Raw genomic sequence first — 18309 nt, 5'->3', positions numbered from 1 at the left:
CGTTTTACACTTGTTTCACCGAAAAATCGCCATGTCAACATTTTAGTCGGATCTGGCGAGGCCGAGCCTTGCCGGTGGCTGGGCGAGAGCGCCAGCCCTCGTCGGCCATTGCCGGTCATGATCGAGACCGGCAACTAGCCAAAAGGAAGAAAGAAAAAAATAAAAAAAAAGGAAAAATAAAATAAAAATATTAAAAAATTAAAAGAAACAAAAAAAATTATACAAGTTACCAAACGTATTTCTGTTCTTTTTCTATTCTAGGAATAGAAATTTTGTGCAACTTACCAAATGTATTCTTCTGTTCAAAAATTGTTCTCTGGAACAAAAATAGTTTTTTTTGTGCAACTTATCAAATGTATTTTGTTCAAAATTGTTCTCTGGAACAAAATAATTTTTCTAACTTGTCCTGGAATAATTTTGAACAGAAACGTTACCAAACGCAACCTAAATGTCCTTTTGTGCCAAGTTTTGGCATTCCAGAGGTCCGGGTGTCTTATTCCTTCGTACAAGTCATACAGTGCAACTAAGCTGGAATACAAATTGGGTCGATGAAACCACATACGGAATGCATGCAGCAGCAGAGCAGTTTTCTTCTTAAGTTTATGCCAACTCTACCTCATTTGACTCATTATTTCTTGCTGATTGAATCTGACGATCGTGTCGTAAACCAATCATAAAGCCACCACGTATACGCAATATTTCATACACATAAATACTTGTTTCCCTGCACTTTGAGATGATTTCTACAACCAAACTCAGTAAGCAGATGACAAGAGGACTTCTTATCCCCTTCTTTGTTTCATTGCCAAAAGAATCAAATCTAAAATCAGCCTGGGAATTGTTTATCCTAGATGATTCTTGAAAACCAAAAGATACCGACAACTATCCTTGGCGGAACTGGAAAAATTGCCTATTTCTTAGGCACCAAGGATTTATCTGACCTGGTGATTCTAGTTTGTTCTGGAAAAATCAGCAGCAGCACTACAGACAGAAACTAGGCCAGCCATCCCAAGCACATGCGTCCAGCTTCTTGTCCCTGCAGCAACAGCTGCCCCAGCCACAGCTCCCGCAACCAGGCCATTTACCTGTATGAAGAGAACAAGAGGTCATTATAATTTCAATCTGACATTGAGCTCTTTCCACAAATAGCATAAAGGAGTTATTCATCACCAACTCTAACTGGCAACAATAAGCTTACTTGTCCCAAGACACTTTTTAAGACAGAAACATAACCCATTAAATGTCATCATGCTGCATGTGATCCTATAACCTTCTCTATCACTTTTAGGACTACAGTTAGCCTTGAACCGATCTGGCTTAAATTAGCAGCAACATTTATGCAAAAGCAAATGGTATCTTCCACCATGATACAAGTGTAAGACTTTTCTTGAGTAATCCTCTTATCAAATAATATACTACAAAATTTTGCATATCTGAAGAATAAAAGGGACTGCTGTCTCTTGTAGAAAGAATACAACAATATGGGAAATTTAGGGCATCTTTGCACCTCTCACAGTCCAAACCTATTCTCAAGCAAAAGATAAAGGAGGAAAAGATAAAGACCAGACCCAAAATGCATATGCAAAGAGTCAAGCAGTTAAAATTTTCAACGGGGAAAAATGTACAAACACCGAATTTACACATTGAGTTATCTCAATATATTATATATGACTGGCATGAAGATCTTGTCAGAAGTATTAACTCGGGCGCAACATGATACTGTCGTTTTTGTGCTTCAAATTTTCCTCCTAGACATTTGCAAAAAGGAAACCAAGGAAATACTCAGATTTAAATGGAAAAGCTAGCATCATGCGTTGTTTGGCATGGTGAGATACTAAGAACTAGTATCTGAATTGCAGCTGAAGCTACATCAGAAAAACAAATATTTGGCTGCTAAGGCCATTATAGGGGTGAGGTTGGAAATACTTTGCACAGCAAGAATTTTGAGTGAAGGAGCTGGGTGACTGCTTCAAGCCTGGAGCTTTAAAAAGGCAGGATTCAAGTTTAAGGTACTTCAAAATTAATTTACCAAACACCACAATTTTCAATTGAAGGATTTTAGAAGTGCAAAACTGCCAACTTTTCCCAAACTCACCTTAAGATTCATGCCAATATCTGTTAGCCAGTTCTGGGGGAAAGGAGCTTGTTCTAGTCATGACAAAGCCATCAATTGATCAACTTTGACTCCACAAGGGGCAGCCATATCATGACCTCCGGCCATTGATGTCAGATGTTTAAACCACTTGTCAAATGAAACTGACAAATACTCCATATTCATGCATTTCATGAGTGCAGTTGACATTGAATGCACACCCTAAGGCACTAAAGGTTATCTAATTGATGATGTCCACTATGTCTTTGAAGTTCAACAGCTAGCTCAAAGGCTGCCCAGCACAAGAGAATATACTGTATCCACATTAAAGGATTCATTTCACATGCCTAATAACGATAAGGACCAAGAGCCCTAAAATGATGCCAAGGAATTTAGAAAACTAGAAAGCAAAAGAGCACTACATGCCAAGCATTAATCATCACCAAGAAAGACATCATGATATCAATCCAAGGCTACAGAAGGTAGCCAAATCAACTTCCCAACCCTGTCCATTCTTTTGCAGATTACCATTGCAGCTGTGTCACCATACTTAACAAACAACACAAAAATCATCATATGCCTCATGTATGGCAGCATAACTCCTATAACACATTAATAAGCATCTCAAAGAAATCCTTGCGACAACAACAGCAAATGAACACCAGATGCTCTCATCAAAACTTTTGAAGTTCCTCTACAGGAATATGGATGGTCAAATTCATGTAAATACAAACAGAACTTAATTCATAACAGCGTAATTTCTTCAATTTTGATATCATCTCCAAAACAGGAAAACATGTTGCTATGATACTAACCCAATCATCCCTCCTTCGGTATCTCTGTATTCCACAGCGTGTCACTGTAAAAACTCCAGCAACCAGTCCTAACAAACAAGATTACAAGCATGAGAAAAATCGATTTTTTTATTCACAGAATCAAAAGAAAATGTCAAAATGAGAAGCAAGTCGAGACACGGTCATTAAACTAATAAGAATCGGCTACTAAAAAGAATATGAGCAAGATCGAATTCAATTACCAAGGACAAGGAAAGATAAAGCTTGTTACATGATAGCATGAATAAGCTAAACCAGGCATCTCATCAATTTAATTCAGGAGGCTTCCCTCAAGGTCTGCAGGGTAAAAAAAGAAAAAAAAAAGGCATGCATCACTATTTCTTCACTAGTCTGAAAGACACTTTTTTCAAGCAAAGCGACATCTAAATTCAAAGAGAGCTCCATAATACAAATTCGTTCATTTTTAGGAATGCTAAGATGACATATCCAAGTATAACACCGCGGGACAGTAGACTGTGATCACAACATTTGCATATCTCCTAATCTGATGCAATCACGTGGCCTGCAAGAATGCAGCAATTATGCATGAGGAAAATTTTGCCACTAAACACTACTCAATGCCACAAGAGCTTGCGAAAGACAGAAACAATTCTCTTCTCTTCTCTTCCCATTCACAGAGGAGCAATACAAATGCCGAAAACAATTGGCAATTTCATTCATTCAATTCATAAAGAGAGAGCACGATGCTTGTGCCTGTCCAAAATGCAGTTGCGGGGAATTTTTACCGCATTGGAAGCTGAATTTGCCGACCGATTTTGCCTGCCAATCCAAAAACTGTATAAATCACCATCGTGCGAAAAGTGAGCTAATACATTACATATAAATGACGTTAAAACACAATTCCATACCACAAAGGACGCCCGAGGCATCCCAGAAAGGCCTGCACAAGATAAACCAGAAAAAAGGTGAGAAGCAAATGGAAAAAAGGAGAAGATGAAATTTTGAGGGCCGCAGCAAAATGGGTTCTTGATCGAAGCCATGTATACCACTTTTCCGAGCATCGTATGGACCTATGCATAACCCCCAGATCGCACCTGCCTGAAAAAGAGACACGAGGAAGACATCCAGAGTCAAAACCTCCTTTTCTCTTCTGCCCGCGCGATCAATGAACAGGGCTGCCTCTAATCTAAATCTTGCTCGTCGCGGGCGCCGTTCTTCGGAAAGTGAAAAAGAAGAGCGAGCGATGGTCGGGAAAAACTCACCGTGCCGACGCGGAGGATGGAATCCACGGCGAGGGAGGAGCAGGGAACGGCGTCGCTGAGCTCGTCCTTCATCTCTCATTTTCGTGGGCGCCGCGCGATTCAGCAAAGAGTGACATGGGAGCCGCGCACGCAGGGAGGAAGAAGGAAGAGGGTAAGGCTCTAGCTGGGAAGCAACTGCGAGTACGTAAGACGACGACGACGACGGCGCCGACGACTCGCCGCCGAGAGAAGATCCGGACCGTACGCACGAGGACCCGGTTGGGTTGGGACTTCGGTTTCGGACTTACGTAGGTATATTCTTTTGTCTGTCATCCTTATATTTCCCGGGGAATTCATTTTTTCATCCCTATATTTTTTATTTTGCATTCAATTCTAGTCCTTATACTATTTTCCGACTATAGGTTAATTACATATTTGGTCCATGTGCTTCTAGAGATATCCAATTTCAATCCTAACTTTTTGTCATAATGACCAAATGAATCCTTGCACAAAACAAGGGCTCAAATAACTAATCCTTGATATTATAGATGGCCAAAAGGAACTAATCCTTTCGTTATTATTGAACATATTTAGATACGTTAGTGACATTTTCACTTGAAAAATAATGAAAATGTCTTGTTAAGATATTGATAGAACTTCTCTTAGGAAAAGCAACATTACCTATTCGCATATTACAAGGACCAAGAGTATAATTTCCCCCGGAGGTCATTACATTGATGTTGTTTCTAACAAAAAGTTGGTCAAAGAGAAGAAATTGAGAAAGGTAGGAAAAGATAAATATTATTTTCACTAATTATAAAAAATTGATCACATAGATATGAAAGTGGTATGACAAATGCAGAAACTATAACAAAATTGAAATTGAGAAGAATAAAAGAATATCAAATTTCATGTAAAAAGCCATTGTAAGAAAAATCACGGGAAGAGGAGAAGTATAATTCATTATAAAAGTTAAGGATTAGAAAATGTGGCTTTGAAAAACTTTGATCTTAATATCTCAACTTCTTATATATAGGCAATAATTAAATCCAAAGTAAGAAACCTTCTCCGATTATGAAAACTATTCAATTTGAAAATTTATTCAAAATAGGAAAGTGACTTAAATTAGAAAACTTTCATTTTCAGATTCAAACTTGAGACATATCTAACAATCTCCACCTTGATTCGACATTTGAATCAAGTTACAATTGCTTGGCTTGAATTCTATATAAGCAACAAACAATCTTCTCCTATCTTTTTCATTTGTTAATTTTTCCTTTTTACGTTTAAAGAGTATAGACATCTTCAAAGATACATATATTAAAATTTTACAGTCCCTCCAAATGTATTCAAAAAAAAAAAAAAAAATTACAGATTAAAGTATGTTTCATTGTGATGGGAAATTATAATGGGGTTTATTTGGTTGACTTAAAGCTGAACGAACAGGTAATTTGCACTTTTATTTCCCTATTTCGTGACAATGTTAAAATCATTTGAAACCTTTCGGAACATGTAATCGTGGACGAGTCATTTGGTATTTTTTTGTCATATATTCAATCTTCAAAGTAAGTTTTTTTCTCCGTTACAAAATTATGTAGAAAATGCAAAAAAAAATGTATTTAAAGAAAAGCAGAACCAACAGAATTTCAAAGTTTATGAAGTTCTCGGACTTTTAGTTAAACTAATATCAAACATATATTTGCAAATATAAATATAACAAAAGCTATAAGTAAAGTCTATTTCACGTGATTGCTGATGGTTATGGCGAGAGATATTTAGGTAGGTGATTGTCATTAATAAGGTAAAATCACCAACCCCATATGTTGACTGAGGATTAGTTGTCCAAATAAGAATTCGTGATTCATGTCGAGTAATCATATATGTTTCGATTAGTCAAGTCATTTAGGTGTCACTGTCAAAAAATTCAAATGTGATTTTCAATAAAATTGAGTGAAGAAATATCAATGCATATATCGATTTTCAATTAAATGTATCAAGCCGTGTCGCCTGATATTGAATCAAGCCCTTTTTCCCCCTTCAATATCTTCGTGTTGATGCAAAGACCATTTTGGATATCGTGAGAGTCCGAATCAAAATACTACATCCTCAAATGTTAGGCGGGACACGAGTCCAAGGGACATGCAGTGCCCTGCCCCTTGCCCTGCCCCTTCTTGTCCAAGGGCGAGGCTCAACAGTAGATGGCCCAACCCCAGAGCCAGCCTGTTGTCCCCGGCGTGGGACAGAGTTAGGGACCATTGCCCGTCCTTTTCGCGACTGTACACCTCCTCAAAACCGTTCGATTCTGTGTAGCGTGCAGTGTGCACAAAGCCACGTTTGAAGCCCGTGATGGATCTGCAGACCGAACGCACATTGCCTAACAAATGATATCGCATCGCACCAGGAGTTCTGGAAATGCATTTGCAACGTTAGTGGGTGCCTCAGCACAACAAGACCCACAAAGCAACTCTCTCCTAAATTCATCGGTGAACGGATGTTTTGGTATTTGTCTTGGGTTATATTGCAGCTTCTTGCACGAATAATGGTACCTCATCACTTCCAATTCAAGCCCCCTATGCAGGTTACATTACAAGTCTTCACGACAGAAAAGTTGCAGTCTGGAAATCCGAATTATGATCATCTTCCTTTGGAATAATATGAAGTGAAGATTTTATCATTTAGCAAAGGCTAATAAATAAACAGATCTTGAAGTGAAGCATTAATAATTTTCACAGTATGGATCTATAAAGTGGGAAAGATAGAAAGAAAGCAGAGCTGAACCAGGAGTCCCCTGTTTCTGCTCTGTCATCATAAAATGAAAGACACGGACATATTGGAAATTTTTGGGCTCACGGCCGGCCATCTATTAAAGGGAAATGATTTCCAGTTTCCACCACTTTATTTGCAGTAAATCACAACAAACAACAGCCACCACCTATGTTGTAGAAGCCTCTACTCAAAAACATCTCTTAAGAGCTACAGCTCGCAATAGTGACAGGATAAATTTTTTTTAATCCCCAAAGCAGATCGTCATCTCAACCTCCACGACCCTTCTCCGCTCAAACAAGGGCACCTGTGCAAGCCGGAGACCCCTGTGGCACTGATGAACTGCACTTCTTGGTGATGAATCTGAAAGTAACCCAGCAATTGAACAATTTCAGTAAGGCAGTAAGTGTAAAGTTATGACCCTTTGGTCATAAGTTTACCATTGCAGAAGCATTCAAAATTTGACTGGTATAGGATCTGTAACACAACTTGGTCTAGACTAGAATCGAAATCTTCCAAGATTGTTACCTGAAGAAATCCCTCCACAACAGCTCATGCCTCAACCAGTTAGCTCCAGTGCTAGATGAGCCACCGTCATCGTTCTTGTTGGCACCAGAGATTGCACTGTCCATCAAGTAATTCAATTGCAGTGAGTACTCATCATATCAATGAGATTTATCTGACCTAAGACCACAGCCAAACAAGACAAAAAATTTAATCAGGTCAGACGCTTACTTAGAGGCAGTTTTCTTTAGCTCCTCAAACATGGCACGCGGAGAAATACATCCAGTGCTCAGCCACGAAGACATCTTGCTAGAAAAGGTGGCTCCATAGACGCTATTATCGTTGGCCCCCTTGTTTGGCTGTGCTTGGCACTCAGCAGCGAACTTTTTGAGCCTCTGAAGAGCTTCAGTCTCACCTCCTACCATAGAAGGCGCCTTACCACCCTGCATAAATTTAAACCGGCTACCATCATGCTGATACCCAAGAAACCAAAATCAAACATAACCAATTCGTTCTAGCGATTGCCAAATGATTAGTCAAGTACTAATACCAACGTTTACCGATTGAAAAATAAAAATAAAAACCTAAGCTCCGCGCTTGTAGTCACATCCATTTCTATTACATCTTTCTTCAACATAGACAGCGCAAGATCACATAAGAAAAGACAAAATGCTCCAGCTCGAATTATATAATCATACAAGCAACTACCAGAAGATCCAACCGAATATTGTACCCGAGGCATTACTTCACTTCAGCGACACATTACCAGCTACACGACCTGTTCAAACTAAGCAATTCAAAGACAGAATCTACTCAAAACGGACAATGCAATGGACTGGTCAAGAGGAACGCTACACTATGCAGAGACCAAGATCAATCTCGACGAACCCGTCAAACGTTTCGAATCGTACATGATGAATTACCGAAAGGAGAATGATTTCGCTAAGCAAAAAGAGACAAACCTGAGCCATGGAGGCACTGAGATTCACACCCAGGTCCGTCAAGGTAGGCATCTCGCCGGGCTCCACGTCGCCCCTCTTGGGCAATCCCTTGAGCTGGTCCAAGGCGGCGATGGTCTTCCTCACCTCCACCCCCTGCACTCTCTTGTTGAAGTCGACGTGGGTCATCGGCATGTCCTCCAGCTTGAACGGCAGGTCGTCGACGTGGAAGAGCGTGCTGCCCCAGAAGTGCTTGAGCTCCACCCCCTCCTCCTTCATGGCGGCCTCGATCCGCTCCTCCGACTTCACCTCCTCCCGCGACGCCTCGCGGTGGGCGTAGACGGCCTCGGCCCCGACGGCCTTGGCCATCTCGGGGAGCACCTCCTCGGGGCGGCCCACTCGGACCACGAGGTCGGAGCCGCGGTCCCGCAGGCTGCGGCGGAGGTCGGAGACGGACTCGAGGACGAAGGAGGCGCGGAAGGGCCCGGTCTTGTCGAACCCGGAGCGGGACTTGCCGTAGTCGCGGGGGTCGAAGCAGTAGACGTTGAGGACGGACATGGACTCGTTGTGGGCGGCGTTGAGGCACTCGTTGTCGTGGACGCGGAGGTCGCTGCGGAACCAGACGATGGAGGCGCGGCGGAGGCCGGCGGCGCCGGAGGGGTCGAGGGGGCGGTGGGGGCCGAGGGTGAGCGGGCTCTGGAGCGGGTTGGCGGAGATGGTGGACTTGAAGGAGATCCTGGAGGGGGCGGCGGCGGAGGCGGAGGCGGAGAGGGAGAGGTGGGCGAGGGAGGAGGCCTGGGTGGGGACGCGGGCCCTGGCGGGCTGGGCGGCGGCGAATAAAGACGCGACCTTGGGCTGCTGGAAGAAGTGGGTGGCGGGCTGGGCGGCGGCGAAGAGGGAGAGGGAGGCGGTGGCGAAGGGGGCAGGGGCGGGACGGGGACGGCGAGCTGCTTGTTCTGCTCCTCGGGGACGGCGTTGTCCTGGGTTTTCTCGGCGGATTGGCGGCGGGAGTCCATGGTGGCACACTGAGGAAATGGACGGAAGGAGGAGATGAGGAGAATGCGAGCGAAATCTGAAGTGAAGGATGGAGGATTGGAAAGGGAGAGTAGGTGAGAATGGGGTGGGAGGTGGGAATTGGTTTTAAAGTATTCCCAAATCCTCTGTCCTTCTTCTATCTCCCTCCACTCGATTGACCACCTAACCTTTTTCTTTAGCTCCTGGCTGCTCTCCCCTCTCCTCTCCCTTCTAACTTTCAATTCAATGGCTTGGCCCCTCGGTTTGGTAGGGGTAATTTCACAGTGGCCGTTCGCCCCGGTCAGTCGTGCCGGGCGTTAGCGCGTGCGGCGTGTGGTGCGCTGTAGCCCCGGTCCTCGCTTTTATCGCGCGTGGCTTGCTGACGACGTCATGGATAATTGGCCAGAGGATTGTGGTAAAAAATTTGCCGCTCCTCCCGAGTAACCCGCTGTACAAGTGTGGATTGACTGAACTTACCGTTGCTCGGGAGAAGGGCCTCCCGGAAGCACACCCTATCCTCAATTTCCGCGCACGCGCACGCCCGCTCAGCCACAAAACTCAATTCGAGTTTTGTCCCGACCACCGTCTTGACACCGCTCCAGTGCTGCCACCGCCCATCCCGCCTTGTCCACGCACAGGGAGATGCATTGACAACACCGCTCATGAGTAGTTAAGCGCTTGATTTGGACACCATAGATTCATCCATTCATATTAACTTTGAGAGCCACGCCCATTATAATTTGAGTGGAGACTTATTCACTACAATGAATAGGTCTTCAGCATATGTCATTGGCGATTAGTCGAGCCACGAAATTCATTAATCTCCGTGTTATAAAAAAGAAAAAAAAATCAAGGACTTATGCACACCAAAGCCAACTACGTGATGTGGAGTGATATAATCATTCTATAATTAGATCTTACGTATGTGAAAATGAGATCTGAACACCACTATCTATACCACGATGTCCTTTTGCAACTCATCCATGTTATGGTCTATTGACATTTTGTACTATTTTTTTAAAGATGTTGCTCTTATTTTCTGTATATGTGCAACGTTAATGGATATCGAATCTTGGATACTCTCTGACTCAACCGTCAATTCCCTTACTAGCACGGCCACTTGCCTGTTGGCCGTGGTGGCCTTTTGTACTCATGGTGCGTACTAATGGGTTTGGCATAAAGGGTAGCTCTCACCATGCTACTAGGTTCTTTCTCATGCACGATCTTTTCCTATCGCTTCCCGTTGACCATTTGACCATCCGAACTTCCTTCCTTGTACTTCAAGGGCAACCCGCACCTTAAAAATTCGGTAGCCCCCCTCGACGTTAGCTGCGAGTGCGACTGAGAACGACAAATGCACTGAAGGCGCGTAGGCTACACCGCAAAAATGTTTATTATATTGGGAAAATTAGGTAAGTAAAGACACCTTGACAATATAAAAAAAATAAAAAATTGAAGGAAATAAGAGGTCATACGCCGATAATGGGGAAATTATTTCTTCTCTCGAAAATACACGGTATAGCAATCCTTGGGTATAATTAAGGAAATAATTTCCTAAATCTTGATTTATTTCCCTATATATCAATGAGATTATTGATATTGTAAATCCAAATCCAAATCAATGAATCAAAAAAAAAAAAAAAAAAAAAAGCTACTCTCAAAGAGACTAGCTGAGTGATTATAAACACTTGATTTAATATATGATAGATTTTGTTTTCAAATCACCATGCAGGGAATAACCTCAGGGCCACACTCATCACGAGCGCATATGAAATTTGAAATGTATGTGCATTTTTTAGAACAAATCGAGTCAAGGCTCGGATATCACGTATTATTAAAAACATTTTTAAAAAAAGCATGAGAACTTATATGTCAACCGAGTATATAGCACATCTGTCAAAATATGTCATAAACCCATTTTTTAACTCTTATATAATCATCTGAGTTATTATGTGGTTTAAATAGATCATAAATCGGTTTAAACATAATATAAGTGTTAAATAGATCATAAATGAATTGTAAACGAGTCGTAAATGGGTTTACCCAACCACTTTCATGACTCTTTCCTCGTTCTCTTTCACTTTTATTCAATCTCACATTCGCTCACTTCGTATTCTTACTTCGATCCAAATATAAATTTACGTAAATTAAGTTAAATATGGAAATTTTTTAGTAATATGGGTTAGGTCGGATATAAATTGGGTATAAGTCATTAGATTTATATTGCATGGAAATGAGTCAATAATAATGTAAAATGAATTGATTTGGTTCATGCCATATTCGACTTGACCTAACATGCCCATTTTGATGGGTCTAATTTAGATTATTTACAAAGCCTGCGAAAGGAGTAACTACATTGTGTTTTTAAACTCAATTCATAGGAAAGGAAATCCAAGAAACAAACTTGTGAAAATAAATTATGACCGCACGCGCACATTTAGCCTACTAGATTTGTTTCTAGTTGATCACTAGTTAAAAACAGAACGGACGCCCGCTGGGGGCAGAGACAAAGTGCCGCATCGCTCGAGCGCGCACGAGCGAGACTGCATGTATGTTTAGTTCCACGGGAAGTGAGGTTGTCCATGCCTCTCATTTTAGCAAGGACGTCTCTATGCACTTCACCTCTATCCCTCAAAGCTGCGCTAATTTCACAATTTTCTCAAGAACTTTTCTTAATTTTATCGCTCACATTAGCCTACAAAATGCAAATTTATTTGGATTTGAATATGTCTTTAAAAAATTTGAAGAGAGGAAACATACGAGAGATCAGCCTCGGGGTGGAAGACCTCGTGCTATTCCCTCCTCTTCGAGAAGAAAAAATAAATAGAGGGAAATTGAGAAGACGTTGGATATGTGAGTACCAACACGCTAAAATAAATAACGCAGTCCTATCAGTTCACTTAAATTTTTAAGTAGGCAGGATGGCCCCAATGCGGGGTCAAACTCTATGCAGCTTGTAACCATGTACCAGGATCTAAGCTGAGAACTTTTTCTTAATTTATTGCTTACGAAACGCAATTCCATCGTTAGCTTGGTTCGGTAAAGGGCGCATCGATAATTTCCATCGATGCCAACCCAGTCGGTTCGAGAGCGCGTCGCATATCAACTCGGTACGCTCTGTTCTGCAGCTCGGACCGCACAACCCGTTCGATCCGGTCGGCCTGATTCCGTTCATCCACCGGTTCGATGCGCCTCAGCGCCGAAACGACGTCTCGCAGAAGATAGGACGCTCGTCGCTCGCTCGCTGCTCGGGGCAACCAGGAGATCGGCTGCGGATTGAACTCGGCTCAAGCGGGCGTCGAAGGAGTTCCGCCCTGTGGAGAGGCACGCGTATGGAGAGCCGCACGAGGGGACGATGAGGCTCTCGATTCGGTTCGCCGCCTGACCCATGACGAGTGTGGAGCGCTTGGTGCGGTTCGGAGTTGCGCCGGCCCTTCCTGTCCGGCCGGCGAAGCTGATGGGCGCTTGTGGCGTTCGAATGAGGGCGAAGCTCGGCGGCGAGAGCGACCCATTTCTCCAATCCGCCCTCGATGCCGCGTCTCTTCGTTTCCGAGAGACCCTTCAACCAGGCAAGTAGATTCCTCTTCGGTCTCATGTTCGGCTAGGCATTTCATCGAACACGGCGAGGGCGTGGTGGCAGTGGTGTCGTGAGTTTTGGCCTCTTGCTTTCTCATGGTTATAACGCTGGACTTTGAAAAATGAGTGGGAAAATGTAGAGTAAAAGGAATTTCTTGGCCGCGAAGGGAGGTCTCTCTTGCATGTATGATGTTAAGTAATGGAACAGGATTGGAACGGAGGAAATAAGGATATAAGGCTATGAGAGTGACAGAAAATGAAATGTAGATTTTCAAATTTATGTTTGGTCTTAATGAAGGAAAAACATGATAAATAATAATAGAACCAGAATCGCGATTCCAGTCTAATCTTCATGCCCTTTTTGTGATTGCTAATTGGTCTTTCTTATGTTAATATCTGAGCCTGATTGTTTTCTTTGAATACTGTGGACATTGCGCTTGCAAGCTTGAGATTGACTAATGCTTTAATTTATAGAGCCTCTTTTTGTCGATCCATATGCCGGTTGTTTTGTCTCTACTGATGATGAAGTGGACATGAAGAAGCAGACACACCATTACTGTCTTGCGACTAAATATATTGATGACAAGTTGCTTCACACTATCAATCGTATTGATGGGCTCAAGCAGGTAAATTTTGCTCATCATGTCAGGACAAACTAAGCAACAGTCGTTATTTGAAAACATTATTGCTTTCTACTTATGCTATGTAGGTTGTTTTGCTAACAGATGGCGTGGATACTCGTCCTTATAGACTTAATTGGCCAAGGTCAACCTTGATATTTGACATTTCTCCAGACGAATTATACAAAGAAGCGGCTGAAAAACTTGAAGGTGCCCTTTTTTACTGGATTGGTGGTTTATGAAATTTCAAACTAAAGTTTTGCTGCAAGAGATTTTCTTTTCCGCATTCTTCATTAGCTCCCATATTAATAGTTTGTGTAAGGATAGGCCATATAATGATTTTTATGCAAAAAAACCATGCGATATTCACTTACAAAAGGTTGGTTTAAGCTATGAGATAGGTGTGAAGAGTTATATTGTTGGCTTTTGGTTTCCCGCTATCACAAATTCCTAATATATTACAGAGACTTGTCTTTTCTTTATAATCTCCATTGTTTCGAGGTCCAAACTATCAGGTGTTGGGGCTAAAATTTCAAGAAGTTGTTTATTCTATCACATCCCCTTGGCATCATCCAATTTGCAGAAGGCTTTGCACACAAAGGGCTTCAATGGAAGCCGGCCAAGTATATGGGTCATCCAGGTAATGTTCTCCTTGGAACTGTTCAAGTTGATGACGGGATGGTGGAGCGGAGTAGTGGAATGGATTTAGTTGCTCATTTATGTAAACTCTTGCAGGGCTTGCCTCTTATAAATTTGGCAAGTTTCGAGGATATCTTGTTTGTTGTTAGTAGTATGGCCATGAAGGGTAGCCTTTTCTTGGGAGAATTGCCTCGCTGGCTGGCAGAGACTGGAATCAGAAGAGATGTGAGATTTCTAAGAGGCTGATGCTGGTCTCAAACTTTTTTTTTTATGTGTTTGTGCAATTCATATATCCTACTTTCACAGTTTACATATATAGCTCTGTGAGACACTCAAATGGTAGGGTTTTTCCTGGTTAGTTTGATTCTGGAAAATGGATGGACAAGCTTTTCATGAGCAGTGGTTTTCGAGTTGACATAATTAGCTATGACGAAGTTGCAAGGAACTTAGGCAAGCAATTGACATTGGAAGAATACAGAAAGATACTATTTGTTGCAGAACAGTTGCAATTTTCTGATGCTCAGGTAAGATGGGTTGTCTCCTAGACCAACTTTTCCTCCATCTCCAGCTGTAATATGAGCATTCTCTAGATTTATTTCTCAATATTCGAAGTCAATATTTTGTGAAAGCACATCCACAACAATTAATCGGTGCTTTGTGAGAATTTTATTTTGCTTTGATAAGAATACGTGCTTCGGATGGTGGTTTATAAGCTGGAGGGGCATGCAAACAGTGTGTTCATTGACTCATTTTGTTAAATTACACTGAGTGAACAAATATTTTGGAGAATAGAATAGCATTGAATCATCCATTCTTCTAAAAATGTTGAGTTCTAATCAGACAATAGTCCGATGGTTGCCCTACTATGCATCTTCATAGGGTCGCACGTTTTCATTGATATGTTTGGAAAGCTGGCTTCTGATCAGGTCCATAGAATTCATCTTCTATACTTTTGGCAAATATGTGTACGTTCAGTGGACAAATACTTCGTAAACCTTCCTGTTTTGCTTTCTTCAGTGCGTAGAGCCTGAGGACCTGAGACAAGAGAATGTTTTCATGTTGAGATTTGACTAGATTGTAAATTCTAACTCTGCTGTATTTAACACGCAATGATAGATGGAAACATGGAGGAGAGAATTCCAGAGATTCGAGGAAGAAGGGGATGAAGAAGGATTCGAGGAACTTTGAGATGCAAAAGCAATCTTAATCCCTTTGCTGTTATTAGAAATAGAATGTTTGTTCTTTTTCCTTTACTTTTTGATGGGTGCGTCAATATACCTTCCTTAACCTTTTGGCTAAGTATGCAGAATATTTTAAGATGTGAAGTGAACAAACACATGGCAGTGTCAAATTTATGTTTCATTGTCTTATGGAAGAAGGCCAATATTCGCATTGTCATTGAACGGTAGGTTGCGATTGGAAGATGGCCGTTTTAGGGGATTCCTGAGTTCCTCTTATCTCATTCTGAGCAGATGTTTGCATCTGGTAAAGATTGTCCCTTTTCTCTATGTGGTTTGAGGGTGAAAATGTTTCAGTCTATCAGTGGGAAATGGTCGCATACCACTTTATTTAGCGGATGCGCATATGATATTCCCTTTGCGGCTTAATTCCTCGACGGCTCTATCTTTTAGCAATTCACCAGCCAAGGAAGCACATGCTGTGTGCTGCCAGAGGATGCGATTTCAAGATAGCACGAGAAGTATGGTTTTGAACTTTCCCTTTTCCAATGGCTTGCTTAAGCAATTTTGGGACTAGGCGGGCCTCACGCGGTCCCACAAGATCTAATGGTTGTTGGGAAAGGGGTAAGTTTTCCACTCGAGGAAGGCGGGCAGGAGAGAGAGAGAAAGGGGTAAGTTTTCCACTCGAGGATGGCGGGCAGGAGAGAGAGAGAGAGAGAGAGTTTCTAATAGTAAAATTGGTGGACCTGCCGGGACCGGAGTAGGAGGAACCACCTAACCGGGGAAGAGGGAACGGTAGTTAACCACCAGACCAGAGAAACAATGTCATCTGATCTATATTGCTATATGGAAAGCTTAATTAGATTTCAGTAGAAAAGTGTCACCTGACTTTCAAGAACCAGACACGGCAGTACAGATTCCGGAATCTCTAAAGGCAAGCCAACAAACAAATATACGTCCCACCTAACAAGGAAGCTGAGAGCTTGCCGCTCATGGTACAGACCTAATTTTCAAAGGGCAATCCTAGTCTTCTCGAATCGAATGCAAAAACAAAACCTTGAGTCAGACAGATATTAACAATTTTGTAGCTGAGGGTACCTATGATAGAACCTCGGCTGCACTCTTTATTTTATTTTGGGGAAGCAGGTCAGTCAAGGGACTCTTGGCGTTGAGCTTGAGTCCTCTGCATGCGAATTGCGGTTGCAATGAACCTGCTGGTCACACTAAACATTAGCTGCTCCCACTTCCTTTCTTTGCCGCCGTGATCATAAAAGGGTATTAGAGGCTCGATGATGCGCAGCATGTGCTGTACATTTGTGTAGCCTTTGGAAAGGTAAATGCCATACGACACGAGATATTCCGGTTGGTTTGCAATAATAATTGACGAGCTAGCGCGTTGATGGATTGATTAGGAGTGTCTTGTGGTTGCATTTGATCGTCAAAACTCTTAAAAGGCAGTAGGTAATAGCTGGCGATGGTACGCTGAGGAGGATGAGAAGAAAGAGAGTCGGCACTGGAGTGTGAAGACATGTATCCGGTCATGTCCACAAGTTGATTCCCAAGCAATACACGTGAATACGTACATGCATTATCGTGGGCTTGGCCCAATCCAATCGAAGCGTAGCGAGCCAGCTGATCAGGATAGCCCATGCCAGTGCTATGATTTTTGGCCCATCGAACCTTTGCCTTGCCCAAGATGGGGTTGGGCCGATCCCTAAACACTCGATCTATGTGCAACGACTCGGACCGATCCGCGTGAATCCAACTCTCAATAATATTTTCCCTCTTGCAACAGCGTACCTCGAAACAGGGGAGCCGAGGTAGTCCCGTTTAGAGCCAAAAAAATGCTTGGAGTTGTGAGGTTTAACGGATTCTACATGCGAAAGTCAAAACTATCTTGAGCAGAGAATTGTTTTGAGATGGGTCGATCGCAACCATGGAGGCTGTAAATGATAGTATGTTCTCTAGATTGTTCTTGAACCCTCCAGAATTTTGAGTGATGAGACAGTATGCAACCTTTGGAATCGGTCCAGATGGTGTTCATAACTTAAAAAGTAAAAAGTGAAAAATCAGGCATGGTTCGTAAACACTTGACAGAGTCATGCATTACTACCAAGATTGGACCTATCCATATCTTGTACGCATTTGTATATTTGCAAATAATCCATTTCGGCAATGTGACTGTTGATAACTCTCCCGACATAAATCGAATATCATACAAATACAACAGCCTTAGCAACGAAATATTAATTTTCTTCTCATCAATAAGTATGCCGATCAACATTACTCCGGTGCACGTGCAGTTGCTCTAGGGCTAGTAATATCCAACACGATTCCATCATACAACATTGCTTTCCATTTCTGTGTTATTAGACTTAGAAAAGATAACATTCTAATTATGCTAACACGAACCTGCAGTAATTACAAACACATTGTGACATGTTAATAGAAAGTGCTAGCCCCAAGTGTCTCCTTCTATAAGTGGGAAAGTCCAGCCCAGTCCAGTCCAGTCCTAGTGGACCGTTGCTACGCAGTATACTGGTAAGAAAGGAAAACATTATAAAATGTTTTAACTTGGGTTCAATAACTTCGATCAAGTTATGTTTGATCTGCTTCAGTTTGATGTATCTGGATTCGTATATTATTGAAAGAAGGATTTTTTTTTTTTTTTTACTAGATTCACTGCAGATGTACACTCACTCTTGGATCATTGAAATGTGGGAGACTTTGTTTACAAAATTGATTCCGAACACGTGTATGATTCATCTAACGATAAATGTGTAAGCTGATAATATAGTTGCCATATCATCATAATGCACGTGCCGGATGAATACTAACATGAGACTGTAATTCACGAATGTCGTGTATACATGTATATGAGCAAAAAGAGTGGACCATTCAAAATGGACGCCGGAGTTGTCACTCCTAAGTTAGCCCATTCTTTGGTGAG

General features: G+C 42.1%; 3 protein-coding genes across 3 annotated transcripts; 1 reads left to right on the top strand and 2 right to left on the bottom strand.

Moving 5' to 3' along the window:
• Window positions 1-660: 660 nt before the first annotated feature.
• LOC104456750 (outer envelope pore protein 16-4, chloroplastic) lies at window positions 661-4451 on the bottom strand. Its single transcript, XM_010071607.3, has 6 exons — window positions 4149-4451; window positions 3933-3984; window positions 3795-3826; window positions 3672-3705; window positions 2908-2975; window positions 661-1085 (listed from the first exon to the last, which is right to left on the bottom strand). The coding sequence occupies exons 1-6, from the start codon at window positions 4218-4220 to the stop codon at window positions 951-953; spliced, it is 393 nt and encodes a 130-aa protein (XP_010069909.1). The 5' UTR covers window positions 4221-4451; the 3' UTR covers window positions 661-950.
• A 2379-nt stretch (window positions 4452-6830) lies between these two features.
• LOC104456749 (blue-light photoreceptor PHR2) lies at window positions 6831-9537 on the bottom strand. The gene is given in 5 exon segments (XM_010071606.3): window positions 6831-7253; window positions 7419-7514; window positions 7626-7837; window positions 8357-9264; window positions 9267-9537. Coding segments are annotated over 5 exon segments (1368 nt in total). The 5' UTR covers window positions 9349-9537; the 3' UTR covers window positions 6831-7183.
• A 2873-nt stretch (window positions 9538-12410) lies between these two features.
• On the top strand, window positions 12411-15579 carry LOC104456748 (putative S-adenosyl-L-methionine-dependent methyltransferase MSMEG_1480/MSMEI_1444). The gene is made up of 7 exons (XM_010071605.3): window positions 12411-12915; window positions 13397-13548; window positions 13632-13752; window positions 14058-14182; window positions 14278-14406; window positions 14541-14705; window positions 15298-15579. The coding sequence occupies exons 1-7, from the start codon at window positions 12735-12737 to the stop codon at window positions 15367-15369; spliced, it is 945 nt and encodes a 314-aa protein (XP_010069907.2). The 5' UTR covers window positions 12411-12734; the 3' UTR covers window positions 15370-15579.
• The last annotated feature ends 2730 nt before the right edge of the window (window positions 15580-18309 follow it).

Source organism: Eucalyptus grandis, chromosome 8, assembly GCF_016545825.1.
Source record: "Eucalyptus grandis isolate ANBG69807.140 chromosome 8, ASM1654582v1, whole genome shotgun sequence".
NCBI lineage: Eukaryota > Viridiplantae > Streptophyta > Magnoliopsida > Myrtales > Myrtaceae > Eucalyptus > Eucalyptus grandis.
The sequence above is the reverse complement of the archived record's forward strand: the minus strand, read 5'-3'. Positions and strand labels throughout refer to the sequence as shown.

Bases quoted from the DNA above. Each gene is read 5' to 3' on its own strand.
- LOC104456750 (XM_010071607.3), bottom strand. From the start codon at position 4,220: ATGAAGGACGAGCTCAGCGACGCCGTTCCCTGCTCCTCCCTCGCCGTG. The intron at 3,985-4,148 runs GTGAGTTTTTCC...TCTCTTTTTCAG, and splicing joins CCATCCTCCGCGTCGGCACG to GCAGGTGCGATCTGGGGGTT. The intron at 3,827-3,932 runs GTATACATGGCT...TATCTTGTGCAG, and splicing joins ATACGATGCTCGGAAAAGTG to GCCTTTCTGGGATGCCTCGG.
- LOC104456748 (XM_010071605.3), top strand. From the start codon at position 12,735: ATGACGAGTGTGGAGCGCTTGGTGCGGTTCGGAGTTGCGCCGGCCCTT. The intron at 12,916-13,396 runs GCAAGTAGATTC...TTTAATTTATAG, and splicing joins CCGAGAGACCCTTCAACCAG to AGCCTCTTTTTGTCGATCCA. The intron at 13,549-13,631 runs GTAAATTTTGCT...TATGCTATGTAG, and splicing joins GTATTGATGGGCTCAAGCAG to GTTGTTTTGCTAACAGATGG.